We start from the raw sequence: 16,432 nt of genomic DNA, 5'->3' as shown, positions 1-16,432 counted from the left end.
GTAATGCCTTGGATCAAGTAAATTGGATGGATGGACTTGGACTTGTTCCACAAAATACCACAAAAAATGGCGAAAGAAATTCAAATAAACTACGGCTCATACGTATAAGCTTAAATCCACCAATGGACTTCCCGTATTATCCTCTTTCAAACTCTTACTTCTTTCTTCTGTACTGTTTCTCAAAGCTTCTTTAAATCCCTTACTCAGTGCATTGTACCTGTTTTTGGCAGCCCGAAACCAGGGATGACGACTCACATGGGTGGTCAGAAAGAGATAAAAGATGTTCCTCATTGTTGAAAGCCGATCCTACATTCACTGGAAGATTAAACTGGGTCCCAAATTCCCCTAAAGACACTGGTATCTCCAGCCAACTGGGTACGTCATGTAGTTTCAGTCATTCCAAGCCCCTGCAGGGCCGAGTTGTCTGAATAAGATACGACTTGTATCCTCAAAACCAGGCAGATTCAGCTTGAATTGGGATTAGCCTATATGTCAAAGCCTGAAAGCGCACTTTTTTCTCTTGGAGAAATATTATTTTGACACCCGGCCCTCGGAAAAAAAGGCGGTGTAAGTGTCAAAGTAGACAGGCAGAAGGGGTGAGAAGATTTTTTCACCCTGCTTAACTCCTCCAACGGCCTGGGAAGTGCCCTTCTGTGATTTAATGAGACCTGTGGGAAGAGCCATTCATCAGCGTGACAGCGTACCTCTGTTTCCCATTGTTCTGTTCTGGTATGTGAGGAGAGCAGTGTGTGTTTTAGCCTTAATGATGGGGCTGGCAACCCTTTGATTAGATGAATCTCCTGGTGCTAATTAAGATTTGGGCTGCCAAAAGACATCTGTGTTTATGCCTTGCTCCCTCTCTTCTTCCCTGTATGGACGCTGTTTTGCATACGAGTGTGTGCGAGCGGTTCACAGGGTGTATTTTCGGGCGAAACGAGGAGCTTTGGCGGTATCTCGTGGGCTGACATTTGCGCAGAGCCTTGGGCAAAGACGTTGCGCAATTCCAAAAAGACTGTGAATGCAAAAGTTGTTTGTTTTCTGTTCCTGGAAAGGGGACAAGATGATCTTCTGTGCTTGAAAAAATGCCCGTAAAAATATTTTCCAAAAGTTTCCAGTAGAAATTAAAATACCTGAAAAGAGTTCATGCTAACTTAAAAGCGTCATTGTGGCTTTATCCACTTACAGTGGAGTCATTAAAAACAATTTCTGCTTTATTTTAGCTTCTTTAACGTATCCCAGCGAGAGAATCTACATTTATTCACGGGTTATTTCTATTATTAAGTGCAAGATCTTCAATTATTTAACGCTAAATCAACAAAAACAACCATTTTATGTGATGCATTTGGGACTTAAACACATGTAAGAACCCCTGCTGTAGATGTTTTCCTCCTCTTTAAGCTAAACTGATCGTGTCGCATTAATGTTTCACTCCTCAATTCCCCTTTGTGTATTATCGGGGAAGAGAATTTGATAACTTGTGTTAACAAGAACGAAAGCCCGCCCCTTCCTCGAATCACTCCCCGCTGCAAGCGTTTGTGTGGCTAGACGGCGCATCGTCCCGCTCTCCAGTTTACAGCTATGTGTTATTCCCTCTATTTGCCCCAGATATTATTTCATTGTAAAATGATGCCAATTAGTAAAGCCAGTCGCCGGTGGCTGTGGTCTGGCTCCTCCGTCGTTCCGGCGGGGAAAGTTATTTGGGTCGGCAGCTATTTTCAGCCTGTGATGTTGCCAGGAATACTTCAGGGAGCAGCCACTGTTTTATAAGAGAGCACATCAATAATTTTCATTGGTGTACGTGTGTGTGTGTGTGTGTGTGTGTGTGAGGAAGAAAGAGAGCTTCACAGACAGAGTTTATTGGGTTTATGTGTGTGTGTTTATACCTGAGTGCAGGAAGAAAAGTGGCTGTTTTCTCTGGAATACTCAGCGCAGCAGCTGGTGCGCAAACTAAAAACATGCGCTTGTTCTTCTGCTGCTCACTGTAACTGTCACAAACTCCCATTAAATTAAAGCACATTAATTTGCCAGCCTTTAAACTTTAACCCGACGCTTTTATCCCTTTTATCCCAGGCTTTACCCTTTGGCCTGCAATCACCTGCTTCTGAATGCTCTCGTTGTGGCACGGCAGACAAAAGTACACACACACATAAACACACACACACGGAGCTAAAAGTCAATGAGTTCGTAACACCTTCCTTAGTGCATCTAACCGCTCTCTCCGCCGAGCAGTTGCACATTGTCAGGATGAAATTGGGGTGAAAAGTCCTCGCACTCCGCTTATGCTCTCCCAGCCGCTCGGCACAGAGGGGTGAGCGGGTTCAGCGTGCCGTGCCGCCACCGCCTCCTCCTCCAACCTAAACTCACACACACTCCTCTCTCTCTCTCCTTCTCTTTCTCCGCGCTATCTCTTGGAGGAGAACCCGTAGCTGCAGCGTCGGCGAGAGGAGACGTCTTTCAATATTTTAAGCGGCTTGGGCTAATCTTTGTCGCTCAGGTTTGTTTTGAAAGCATCGCCGTGGGAATAAAGACGGAACGACAGTGCCCCACCTCCTGTTTGCACGCTCTCGGATGCGCATAAAGTCGCAGAACCTACACACTCTTGCGTAACTGCCACTGCACAACCCCGAGCTAATCCACCTCGGCCTTGCGAGTCTGTGCCACTGACCTGCTTCCCCTGCTTGTGCTTGTTTTCTTGCCACTTGCCTGCACACACTCCCCCCTTTTGCTTCATAGATCTAACCCTGATGTTTGGTGTTGCGTTGGGTGAGAAACCCTCAAACTGTGGCCTTAGCAGAGAAGCTGAGGGTACACAACACCTGCATGGTGAAAACAGAGGCTAAAACATGTAAGAACGAACCATTTTGGCTCTTATCAGTGCAAGCAGGGCACCACGCTCGCACTTCAGGCCTTCGTGGACGTGATTGGGGTACCGACTACCCTTTCTGACTGGCACTGTATGAGGAGGAAGCAGAGTTTTTCCGCTCCACTGTTCCCTTTATCTCACCCCCCTCTGTTATATTCGGCCCTCCTCCCCTTTCTCTCTCTCTTTCTCTTTCGCTGCTCGCCGCTCTTTTGTTTCTCCGTGCCTTTTTCCAGCCAAGGCCCCATTCTCTTGCCCCGTCATTGTGTGCGGTAATGAAGATTAGCCAGCCTGCCGCACACAATGGGGTCCCCGCATCCGGAGCGCAGACTCCCCAAATCCTGCCGCAAGCTGCTAACCCCGCTGTAAAACCACTGTTGTCGCCGACCTCCTCTATACACAGCACCCACACACATATACTCGCTCGTTCGCACACACATATACACACAAATGTGTCCGACATGCACTCTGCACTCCGCCGTGTTGAAAGCAAATGGCTGAAATGTCTCTTGATTAGATTAGGATGCTTTTGACAGCTGAGAGGGAGCGCTTGGCGACTCATACGCCGATAAACAGCAGCTCACCCAAATCCAGTTAAAGAGAGACAGAGTTCCCCTCCCCGGCGAGTGCAACACGGCTCCACTCGTCGGGATTATACCCCCTCCCATCCTCTATGCTCCTTCCATTCTCCTCTTCTCCCCAATCTCATCCTCCTCTCCATCATTCATCTCCTCCAGTCTAAAGATGCTACTTCTCTTCTCCTCTCCTCTTTTTTCTCTATCCTATTTCACCCTCACCTCTGCTATCCGCGACTTAATACCAGAACAAAGACATTTTCCACACTTTGTCACAAGCTATTTAGATGGAGCCGTAGAGGTCTTTATACCCAGTGCACTTGTTGTATCCTGAGCCTCTTAATAACGTCTGTATCGCTCTCAAGGTCGGCAGATCCTCGCGAGTTCAATCTGTTTACTTGTCGAGACACTTTGAGCTTTTAGCGGCTACAAGAGCGGCTTTTGTCTGTGTGGAAAGATGGATTATTCAAATGTGACAGCAGTTTGGAAACACAAATAGCCATATGTCATCTTGCACTTACTGTATTAATTTCAGGACGATGTTAAATGCAACCAATTAAAGAAATAGGCCCACATTTTGGGAGGTGTATATATCCACTTTTTGAGCCAGAAGTTATTAGCCTAGCTTAGCATTAAGACTGAAAACAGAGGTATATAGCTGACCATGTTTTTATTCCTTGTCAGAAATTGAGAGGATACCACTCTGAAATCTGTGCTGTAAATAACAGAGCTGGGAGATGTTAGCTTAGCTTAGCATAAAGACTGGAAACAGAGCTAACCATGTTTTCAGAGCTTACCATGTGTTTTAGCTAACCATGTTTTCATTCCTTGCAGAAAATTGAGAGGATACCACTCTGAAATGTGTACTGTAAACAACAGGGCTGGGTGATGTTAGCTTAGCTTAGCATAAATACTGAAAATAGAGCTAACCATGTTTTCAGAGCTAATCCTGTGTTTTTGCTAACCATGTTTTAATTCCTTGCCAAAAATTGAGAGGATACCACTCTGAAATCTGTACTGTAAATAACAGAGCCAAGAGATGTTAGCTTAGCTTAGCATAAAGACTGGAAACAGAGGTAAATAGCTAACCATATTTTCATTCCTTGCCAAAATTGAGAGGATACCACTCTGAAATCTGTACTGTAAATAACAGAGCTGGGAAATGTTAGCTTAGCTTAGCATAAATACTGGAAACAGAGCTAACCATGTTTTCAGAGCTAACCATGTGTTTTTGCAAACCATGTTTTCATTCATTGCCAAAAATTGAGAGGATACCACTCTGAAATGTTTACTGTAAATAACAGAGCTGGGAGATGTTAGCTTAGCTTAGCATAAAGACTGGAAACAGAGGTAAATAGCTAACCATGTTTTCATTCCTTGCCAAAAATTGAGAGGATACACTCTGAAATGTGTACTGTAAATAACAGAGCTGGGAGATTTTAGCTTAGCTTAGCATAAAGAATAGAAACTTGGGGAAACAACAAAATCTGCATACCACCCCCTCTTTATATATCTTTATAGTTTAATCTGTAGAAGCGGTTTAAGAGGGGAGTATGTTAGCTTAGCTTAGCATAAAGAATAGAAGCTGGGGGAAACAACAAAATCTGCATACCATCCCCTCTTAAGCTCACTAATCAAGACGTTATATCTTGTTAGTTTAATCTGTAGAAGCGGTTTAAGAGGGGAGTAAGTGCGGGACTTATTCCGAGCCAGAGAATGTGGAACCAGTGAATTTATGCGTTTTTGTCTATTACGTTAAATTGATACGGTAGGATTTCCAAGCGCATCCATAAGTAGAGCTTGATGTGGTTTTGTCACTGGTGTCAATTTGGTTACCAAATACCTGAGCTCCAACATTTCCTTAAAAGTAAAAATTTGCAAGGTAGTTTTTTTTATTGGCGTCCGTGTTCTGTTATGGGAAGACAGAGGGTGTCTGGGATGCTGTGGATGTGTGCTGTTCTGTTGTGTCTGCTCGGAGAAAGCGATGGGAAATGTCTTTCTGCTCCATTAGGCAGAGGTCACCAGGTTTTTCAAGCTCTGAGTGCTCCATCATTGTTGCTTTCCTGCGAGATGAAAGGTGCTTTGAAGATCCCCCATCACACACAAACACACATCACGTAAACCCCCAGTAACTCGGGGCTTAGCGTGGAAATGCCTTGCCTTAAAAATGAGCAAGACTGAACCCCTGCAAACGAAACGATCCAAGGTTTGACTCTCATGTCCGATAGCAATACGCTAAAACGAGGTATCGAATTAAAACGGCAGCTCAAGTGCCTAAAATCAAAATCTAAGCATTCATTCCATCAAAACAACATTGAATTTGCTGCCTGAATACCATTTCAAGTGTCCATTAGCGCACCCATCCAAACAAAAATTGACTCTGTGTAAAGGAGGTGTCAGGTTTACAACCAAATGTGCATTATTCCCTCAAACTCCGTCAGCAAATTGTGATTTAACAACTGGCGGTGTCTGTTATCAGCTTGAAGCCCGCACTGTGTAAAAGCGCCCGGAGGTGCTGCGTTGCCAGGCTTTGACGGAGAGGCTGACGGCAGCCCTGATTATTACTGCGAGGCTAATGTCGTCTGATAAGGCCGCGTGTGTAATTAAGCTGTTTCCGTAGCGTGTTATCTGAAGCTAGGTAAGGCTCGGCTGCCTGCTGAGATGGAGCTGTTAGTCAATGAGGAGGAGGGCTTGATTCTCCTGGCTGGGACTTCATATCTTTCCCCTTTCTTACTTGGGTAGATGATGAGGACAATTAGGATCGTTGTGGTGAAAGCACGTGTATATAGTTACCTAATCTCTCATAAAAAACAGAGAACAAAACTCCTGCTGCACTTGGCACTCTCAGGTCTGCACAGTCGAAATTGAGCTTGAGCCACCTGCAGTTAGCTTAGCTTAGCAAAAAGATTGGAAAACAGCAAACCTATCTCTGTCCAAAAATTGGGACTCCAGCAAGTTGCTGGAAACAGTCTGTCCCGTAACTCTTGATGAAAGGGCACATTGGTGTTTGAGCACTTCTTATTCAAGCAAGTATATCATGGTAATTAGTTAGCCTGGGAGGGGCTAGCAGGTTGGTCTTAAGTTAAGCTAAGTGTTTGCTATCTTTGGATACATATTTACCGTACAGATGTGTAAAGATGTCGTGTCTTCACCCCTTACACTCTCTACGCACTTTGCTTTCCTTTGCATACCGCCTATAGATTCCTATTTCTTCATCTTTCACCTATCTCTGTCTTTCTTCTCTCTGGAAAGGCAGAAAAATTAGCCTCCTCTCTGCCCTCTAGCCCTTTCTCTTTGTGTCTCTGCTCCCTCCGTCTCTCCTTTGCTTCGTTGCTTCAGAGTCCCGTCGGGGGCATCTGGGGCGCCAACATCCCTCCTGGCCAAACACTGCACCCCCTGCCGCTATCTCCGTTGAGAATATCAGGGTGATACGAGGGCGCTCTCTTATTCAGATCCAGGAAAATGAAGCGTTATCTCCCCCACTTGCTCCCCACTCTTCCCTTCGTCTTGGCCCTGTAGGCAGGTTCCCCGCTCTCAAGGGATCCACCGGTGACGCCATGCTGCTCTCCAAGGAGTCTGGGGGCCGGGGCTCTTTGCGAGAGGAGGGGAAGGCGCAAGAACCCTGAAGGGAAGCTTAGAGGGGAGGGGGAGAGATATTTGGAGATTTTGTGTGTGTGTGTAGTGTAAGTATTGCAAAGTGAAGCTATAGATTACCGTCTCTGTCAGCTGCGACGGCCACCGCTGATGAGCTCCAGCGCGGTATCATTTCGTATCGATTAGGCACTGCGACGCAAACACACAAAGGCTGTTGGCGAGATGGCCGGTGCCTTGGGCTACTGGTCATTTAGCTGTCACCTCAAAGTGATGGCTTGGCCCAGGCTCACCAGATCAATGGGAGACACAGGCCCCTATAACACACTATGGCGGGGTAAGACAAGTGCATAGACACACTCACATATATGCACTTACACACTGGAGATAGACGGCTCTCTGAATTAAGTGCCTCGCCAAACTTTTCCTCGGATGAAAGTTCCAAATGGAAATATCAAAGATGGCTGCAAACAAAGTCAGTAAAGTCAAACACTGAACCATATATAAGCAATCAAAAGGATACCATGCCATACCAAAATGTCTTGTTGGGGCAGGAAAGGAATATTTGTCCAATTTGCATTGGTGACAGTCAAACTCACACTCTTTGGTAGATTTGTTTTGACGTGGTGAAAGCATCAGAATTCAACATGTATACAGCTAGCTTAACTATCACAACCAAACTTCTGTTGCACCATACTGGGAACGTGGTATAAAGAGGTATTTTGACATTTATTTGTGTCAGTTCTTCACAGATACAAAGCTGTAGCAAGCAGCTAGCTATCTTATATCCCTTTCCCACTGAAATTAGCGCATTGACGCAGGTTTTTCAGACCTGGGAAGACCCGCTAATAAATGCCGATTGTCTCTTTTCCCATTGCCAGTGGGGTATACTCATTTCGGTCTCTTTTCTGCTGTGTCTGACGTCACAAACGTGCCAGAGACCGGGAGCCCCGCTAGGACGGAGACGGGCAGAATTTGTAGCTGAGATGACGAGGAGTCGCAGAAGTTACCGACGGAGCATAGCATCGTGCCGGAAAGGGGTTGGCGTTTTGTGTCCCCATCAATGCCGATCAGAGCCGAGGCGATAATTACCCGGGTCTGAATGCCGATTGTAGCCTTTCCCACTAAGCAAAAAAGCTGGGTGTTAGCTGGGTTTTTGACCATTTGGAAAGGGGCTTTAGTTTACCATACAGGTTGGAAGCATAGTTAGGAGCATAATAAGGGAAAGAACTCAAGCAAGTCCAACGGGTCCCAACCAGGAACTGGCTGTCTAAGTCCCAGTCTGGCACTTAACTTTATGTAAAACGGCAAGTACACTTTGGCTTTTATACTCATTAAAAAAAACAAGATCCAACATGTTAATAAGTTTAGCTTTGGAGGTCTTGGCCGACGTGTTTTGTTCGCTAAGCCAGGCTTAGTTTTTCCCCCATTTATAGACTTTATGCTAAGCTAAGCTAACCCTTTGTGTAATGCGCTTCTTTTTTTACTTCTTATTAACAAAATAATTTATTTTTATTGTTCAGGATCAGTGTCGTATGTTTAGACCAACAGTCAAGCTCTCAATTTCAAGTGAGAAATTGTTTCCATATAATCCTGAATGATGCGGCCGCGAAAGGAAGCTGCTGCAGGGAATCATTGGTCATCTTTGAAAAGATGTGACAGCATCCCCTCCCGACCTAACAATAGTGCTGCGTCCCCCCCTCCAGCTCTGGCCCCCCTCCTAGTTCTGCCCTTTTCAACCCTGCTAGCGTCAGCTCTGCATATTATTCATAGCACCTTGTCTCTATCACCGCATCTTTAAAAAAAGCTAAACATCCTAAAATTAATGAGCCGTGTCCTCCCCATTACATTTATCTGTTTAGTGGTGTTTTGGGCCTTCCTTTAGGGCATTATGCATACTCTTCTGTTCATATTTATAACCCAGGCTTTTTATTAGCGACGTAGCGGGGTGCTAACAGTTGGGAGGCAGCCTGCGCTTTGATGGTGATGGCAGGCGGTTTGGCGCGGGCCAAATGTGAAGGGGAGAGAATCAGCTGCCAGGCCAAGGGCCCCATGGAAGATGGGAGGAGAGGGTGAGACGGAGAGGAAGAGACTTTATTTAACTTGAAAGTCAGGGAATAAAAAAGCTGAAGTCCAGGAAATAGGACTGGTTCAGGGCTCTCTGCCTGCTTGACATTGTGAGGAGCGCGTCTTGTGATCAGTGAATATTTATCACACCTGCAGTGTTTGAAGCCTCACTAACCTGAGGTGTGTTCTGCATGCGTGATTCAGTGTGTGTGTGTAGAGGAAAACGAAGACATTGTGAGGTTATATATGGGTCACTTTTTTCCTTTTTCACACTGTTCCTAACCACAAATTCTTCTGTTTACTTTCTTAACATTAGATAGATTTCATCTTTGTTCTAATCAAGGTGCATCCACATAAATTAAACTCTAAAACTACTCAATTTTTTTAACACCCTTGATGGCTGACTGACAAAAGCCACAGCTGAAAATTGTTATAGTCGTTATCCGTGCAATTAAGTGCCTTCTTCAAATCAATCCTTCTTGGAGATGTACGTGGCAAGAGAGCTAAAAGAAACATTAAACTATATTTGGAATTTAGTTATCATATCAATTATTACATAAATGATCAAAAATCGTTGCTTCTCACATGTGATAAACTGCTGCTTGTGTTTGAGCGCGACTGCCGGAATTTCACGCCTCACCACTGCAATCCAAATCACTTTCAACTCTGACCTTATTAGCGGTAACCTTTCCCCGCAGAGAGATGTTACATAATCTGAAATTCACTTGTGATGCGCAAAGAAGGTTGTGAAAGGCTTCTAAAATGATCTGTTGACATGATACAGTTGGAATGCGCAGATCTTTGTAATAGCATGAATGATGGCTGGATTCCATTTAGCTGCGTCAGTTTTAAGGTCCTGGTATTGTGCAATGGCTTCCTAAATTGCTTGAATGCAACACTTAAAGGAGCAGCCACTGTCAGTCCAAGCTCTCTGTAATCGATAGGAGCAATAATATTTGAAATTGGCGCCATAGCTGTGGAGAAAGTCGTACAAACAGCTCGTGGTTTTGCTCATTCTACATTACTACAACACCCAGCGTGCATTGCGCCCCTTCCTCTGTAAGTAACGGCCCAGCGAGAGACGCTGGAGTGAAATACTACCGTTATCGCTGCAGGCAACGGCTCAGAGCGGTACAGAATCTGAAATACGGCGAGAATATACCGGTGGATCGTCTATAAAATCTTCAGGTCTGCAGTCTACATTTCAAATGTGATGATTTTGAACGAGACATCGGAGGGGGGTGTCCTAGATTGAGGAAGTGTAGTTTAGCGAGCTCCCTGGCCTCCGCTAGATGGCGCGTTTTACGTAGTTTGGCGGAGGCGCCATTGGAGAAGCGGATAGCATGCATCTTTGCTACCATAATGGCCTTAGCTCCCTATAATAGCATGATAGGACTGAGGTTTAAAATCGGCGAACTGGCCCTTTAATGTTAGCATAACAGCGAAATGTTCGCTGTGAAAATTATTGATTGGTCCTAAAAATTTGAGGACAAAGGAAGGCGAAACGCTTGGTGGGGGCCGGTGCTTCCCAATACAGAAGCTTAAACCTAGGTGGAAGCCGTGTCCCAGGTCAGCCCAACCACCTCTGCGCCACCAAATCGCTCTCCTCCGGATTGGAGGTGGAGGTGGGGCTGCTGGAAACAGCCATTGGATTGTCGCAGCTTATCCTGGCTCGCATGAAGGAATCATCCCGAAAGCCTTTTAGGAAATGGACCCTGGCTTTATGCTGCGCCAAGTGATGTTGGCTCTCCAGATCGGCGCTTGTCCAAACAGAGCTGAATCAAGCCATGAGCGCTCCTTTATCTTGGCTATTGTGTGCCGCTTTTGGCTCTCGATTCCTTTGCCTACACGCACACGAAAAGAGACACAAGTTGCACATTCAATTTAGGCCACGAGACCAGCAAGTAGACGTGTTTATGCATGTGCGTAGGTGTTCGCACAAACATGCGCACACACACACAAGAGCTGCATAATTACACACAGAGCGGCATAATTATGCTACTCACACATACACGTGCAAAATTATGTGCGCACACAAACCCAAACTCGCATAATTACACGCAGCCACATGCAGGACACACACCCACACGGCTCCACAGTAGGAACCGCTGATCAACTGCATGACCTTCTCCCTTACAATGTTAATGTCACCACCTGGGGGAGGAAGGGTGGTGGAAGGGAGGTAAGAAGAGGGGGAAGGGGGAGGAAAGATGGATGTAAAGAAAAGCCCGTCTCACCTGCAGCCTCTTTCATCCTTCTTACCTCGTCAAACATGCACACGTATAAGTACAGTATGCATGACTGTACACACACTCCTCCTTGCTCCATGTCACAGATGACATCCGAGCGCATCGCTGTAGGTCACAACCTAACATTTAGACTGCATGAACCCCTTTCTGTCTGTGTGTGTGGCCTGTGGTTTGCCCGCTGACAAGATCCTGTTATGGCAAATGTCACACTTCCAAAAAGGATTCACCCCCCCACGGAGAAAATGAAGTCAACACCTTCTTTCTCCCTCCCTCGCCTCCTTCACCATGTCCCTCCATCACTCTCCTCCTCCTCCCCGTCCTTCTCCTTCTTCACCTTCCACTCTGCCCCCCCCTTCCCACTTATCCGCTTCTATCCTCTTTTCCGCTCTCTTAAACTATCTCCACCTCGCACACAGACACACTCACCTTGGTTTGCAGTCCTAAGCGTTTTGCTGAATAAAGTCCCCTTTAACCGGCTGGTTTTAGCGGATAATTAGCGCTCACCTTGGGAGAGGAGGAGGCTACAATAAGAGAAAAAAGGGAGAGAGAAAATGGTGATTTGGGGGAATCGATAGGGGGGTGCGGCAGAAAGGGAAGGGTAATGGCAGAAATGAGTGAAAGAAAGGGTTGAAAGGTAGCGCCGACCATGTTTTTCGAAACCACTCGTGTTTGCTATTCCCTTTATGATGTCTCAACGCCTTCAATGTTTAATAGTGTTCTGAAAAAGAATAAGAGACCTTGCTTTTAATTCGCGATTCACTGCCCGCTGCCATGAAGGAAACAGTAGAGACCTCTTACAAAGAAGTTTTATTTCAAAGCCTTCGCAGATAAAAAATAAAAAACACGTAGGCGTGCAGTGACGGGAGGAGGCGCGGCGCGTTATCTTCGCCTGCTGTAGATGTGGTCTAGAGCAGCTTTTTAATTTCATGTCGGCGTGCAAAACTCCAAATCCCTTTCTGTTCCTGGAAGAAGACAACTTTCACAAGCAATCACGCTCCCTTAGCAACACACACCCCCCTCCAAAAAAGAATAAAAAGGTGCCGGTTTTATTTTTAGAAGGTGCAAACAAGGAACGTGGGGGGTGGGGTGGGTTGTAAGATTGTAAATGTCTCTGATGTGCTCAGTCTGTACAACCTTATTCCTGATAATGGAACCAGCTACTCCGTCTGTCAGTGCCTATTTACACACAAATGAAGTGGCGAGTAACACGCGCCCAGTGGAGCTGCTAGCCTCCATCTCAGCTGTCAAAACAGGTTAGCAGCAACAAGCGATACACAACGATCCCTGGGATCAAACTGGCGCCGTCCATTCACACATAATAGCTTCATCCTTGGACATGGAGCCTCTCTTTTCCCCTCGCCGGCTCTCCTCGCAGAACCTGGCCAGCTTGTTGCAAAGTAATAGACTTCTCAGAATGCCAGTTCACACAAATCGGGGATGTAGCCTTTTATTTGCCCTCCACGGGGAGAGGTGTTTGGAGTAATAGGGATGAAGCAGAGCATAACTACAGCTGAATAAATCTTCCTATCTTGGCTCAGTGGAAGCCGGTGCACACATGGCTTGTCAAAGCTCTATAAAATGTTGTTTGATAGGAGTTCTGTACAGTTTAGGACTTCGCCTCCTGCTATCCACTCGGCTCGCTTTCGTTCCGCGCTACAGCGGTTGCAATCAATCAGTGTGTAATCAGGCGTCTTGCTGGAGCTGCCAGGTAATCCTGGCTGTCTGGGTGGCTATCAGTGCCTGTGCGCTTGTGACAGCTGGCAGAGCTGCTAAGGTGCCTGTCTGGGTGAGTGGATGGCACCATGCAGATTTTCTCTCCACAGCGTGTAAAGGCATATCGGATGATCTGATGGCTGTTGAAATTGTCAAGTGGGATTTGAGAGTGAGGATGGGCATTTTCAGCGCAGATGCCCAAATGCGTGAACTCGACTGAATTGACTTTAAATTGAGTCTTTTTTTCCCACTTTCTGTCTTGCAGACCTGCCTAGAACTGGAGCGCTATCTGCAGACGGAACCCAAGCGTCTATCTGAGCTCTTTGACCAAGACCTGGATGGCCTTTTAACTCCGGCCTACCTGAAGGAGGACGGCGAGGAAGAGCTGACAGACAGCCTTCTCCCCAGCTTGCCCAACCTCCCTGAGCCCCCAAGTCCACCTCCAGTGATCCTTTGCCCGGCACGTAAGAATTTCCCCTCCACCCCTGCGGTGAAAAGAGACCTCAAACCCAAGCTGGAAAATGTAGAAGGAATGGAAGGCGTCCACCAGGCCCAGCTGAGCGCCGTCACCTCCCTGACACCCCCGTCGTCGCCAGAACTCGGCAGGCATCTTGTCAAACCCAACCAGACACTGACCGCGTCAGCTGACGGGACACTAACCCTGAAGCTGGTGGCCAGGAAGGTTGGGCTTAGCGCGGCACGACTGGTGGCGGCACACGCGCTCCCTGTCCGGATGAAGGACGAAGAGGAGGGGGCTGCGTGTGTGATTGGGGTTGGGGAGCTACCGGAGAACAAGAAGAGGATTCACCGTTGTCAATTCAACGGCTGCAGGAAGGTGTACACCAAGAGCTCCCACCTAAAGGCCCATCAGAGGACACATACAGGTGAGAACTGGTCATAGGACATTGCAGGAATTTGCAGGGTTTTGTCAAAGATGGTGTATTGTTTGCAAGCCGAAAAGAGTTTGTTCGTCAAGCAATCAGAGTTCCCTTTTTATTCTAATGTTTCAGCGTGCATGTTCAGCACTTGGCGCAAAATCCTTATGTATTCGCTATTGTCTTTCAGCTTCAGTATTGGTGCACTATAATATAATACAGGCTAAATTAATTTGTGTAAATGTGTGTGCTTCTACAGAGAGATATTGTTTGAGAACATGGCATATTAGTTGATGCAATTTTCCGATATATGTCAGTAATTGACCCTATGAGACCAGGCACTGAGGTAGCCACTTGATACACCTGCCGCTAATAGAAGTGATTGACAGTCATTGTTGGTGACAAGCCTAAAAGACTCAATCCTGAAGCTAAATGGCTTTTCCACACGGAAGACGACACGGGTAGGGTGTCTATTCAGAACATAGAAACAAAAAGAATAGAACTGGAAGAACGTTCCTTCCGCTGATCTTTGTCGCCATTCTGTTAAAAATGTATCCTATATGAGCATTTTGCTCTATGAGGGAAATTAAACCATTAGCATAGCGACTGGTATCAACATTTTCATCTATTAATCGGTCGATGCAAGCACCCAATTATTCATCCATCCTTCCACCCAGTCAGCGTTCTGAATTCCTCGATAACCTGACTTGAGATAATTAAGGAAAATCCCCCACTTGCTATTACAAAATGCTCATTAAGAAAGAAAAAAACAGCCATGTAATCTTGGAAAAAGCTTCCCCCTTGTTGCCCAAAGGAAATATCTCCATTTGGTGTAAAGACGTCATAATTCATCCCACTTTTTCTACCTAAGTATATCTCTGTGGTGAACCAGGACGGGTCCTCCTTGTCAAGGTTCTTCTCAAGACGGAAGGGGGGAGGGGTTCAGGAGCTATAACTCTCCCGCTCTTCCATCTCAATCCCAAACCACTCAGACCCCTGTCGGGGAGCTGTCCTCCGTCTGAGTAACTGCACGGTGATGGATGGATTGACCTGGATAGGCCGCCATTTCCCCGGTTTATTTCAGGCTCCCTCGTCCTCTATGCGTTCTATAAGTCTAGGTCAGTGGTTCTCGATCTAAGGTTGGAGATTTTGCGAGGGTGGTAATAGGATTAAGACCATGAAAATATGTTTCAAGTGTAATGGCGTGTTATAATCTTTGGGGGCAGACCATACGGGGTACCATCTGCGTGGTTATTCCAATAATGATGGGAAAGGGAGAATGGAAGTTGTTGCTCGGCATCTGTGTTTGCTATTATTAATAAGCGGAGTTAGAGTTTAGCACCCCATTGCCTTTGGGCCTTGTTCATACCTAACACCTTTTTGGGGTGTTTATTTGAGCTCATGAGTGTTTCCTGTTTTGGTTTGGTTGAGAAGGCGTGAACGTGTTTTGAATTCTGATGGAAATAATTGGGCAGCGGTGGCTGAAAAATGTCCCACCCCCGTCTTTAAGAGGGGTAAAACAAGACGAGTGTGACATCTCTTAGGTGCTCATTGCTCATGCATGGAGGGCTTTGAATTAAATGTATGGTGGACTGCAGCATGGACAGCTGTTTCTTTATGTGCTTTAACCCGTGGTGGTACAGCAAAGAGCGTCCATCATGCTAAATGAAGTTACAGGGACTCAAATGAGATTTCCTCCTACCCATCATCTAAATCCCTTAACTTAATGGTTGACGGATCACCGAAGCTTCACGTTACTTCCTTGCAAGCTCTGGCCCATTTTTACTCGGGGTGCGTGGATATAAATAGTCAACCTGTCAACTATTGTATGTGAAGAATGAAGAAAATTCGCTGTATGTGTGATCACAGCACACCACAGGTTTAGGCAGCAGCGTGACTGGAACAAAGGGCACAGACATGCAGGCATTGATTTCCCCAGTGTGCTCTGTCTACAGCCCCTGTGCTTGGACTTCACGCCAACTGGGCCAGCTCCGAGAGACCAGTGCCACTGTTGCTAACCAGTCATAATATTCATACAGGCATCTCAATTACGCCGTCGCCGATTCAGATTCGTATTACGGCTGAAATTACAAAAAGAAACAAAGCATGGGCTGATGCCTGATGCTGAGTATGTGTGACATTTTGTGTGAAATCTTATTTTGAGGCAATTTGTATCACCCTTGTGATGGGAAATTTGATCGGAGGCAGGAGGTAGTGTCTGGAGCCACAACTTTTAGCCTTGCTATCAGCGTAGCTTGGATTCTGCAAGTTGTTCAACCCGTTAGCTCCATGGACTTTGGTTCGGGCTCACGTCCCCCCCAAGACGAAACCCCTCAACTTCTACTTGAACCATCGTTCTATCAAATATATGCCAAGGTAATTTTGCTCCCATTAGCCTTAGCTGTATTTGAGCTAATCAGCAAATGTTAGCTAGCAAAGATGTTGACGATATACCTGCTCAAGAGCATGTTAGCTTAGTCGTTATGAGCCTGTTAGCTTGCT

The 16,432-nt window shown here is 46.1% G+C and overlaps 1 protein-coding gene across 2 annotated transcripts in view; it reads left to right on the top strand.

Moving 5' to 3' along the window:
• The window catches only part of klf7a (Kruppel like factor 7a), a 40,026-nt gene that overhangs the window by 9,535 nt on the left and 14,059 nt on the right, over window positions 1-16,432 (top strand). For both annotated transcript variants that reach the window (XM_069675523.1, XM_069675522.1), the window contains exon 2: window positions 13,321-13,939. In XM_069675523.1, coding sequence (XP_069531624.1) covers window positions 13,321-13,939 — 619 coding nt within the window. The remainder of the gene's footprint in view (window positions 1-13,320; window positions 13,940-16,432) is intronic.

The sequence above is a fragment of the Semicossyphus pulcher genome, unplaced genomic scaffold (genome assembly GCF_022749685.1).
Source record: "Semicossyphus pulcher isolate SPU_LCO1_2020_fin unplaced genomic scaffold, fSemPul1.0.p SCAF_24, whole genome shotgun sequence".
Lineage (NCBI taxonomy): Eukaryota > Metazoa > Chordata > Actinopteri > Labriformes > Labridae > Semicossyphus > Semicossyphus pulcher.
The sequence above is the reverse complement of the archived record's forward strand: the minus strand, read 5'-3'. Positions and strand labels throughout refer to the sequence as shown.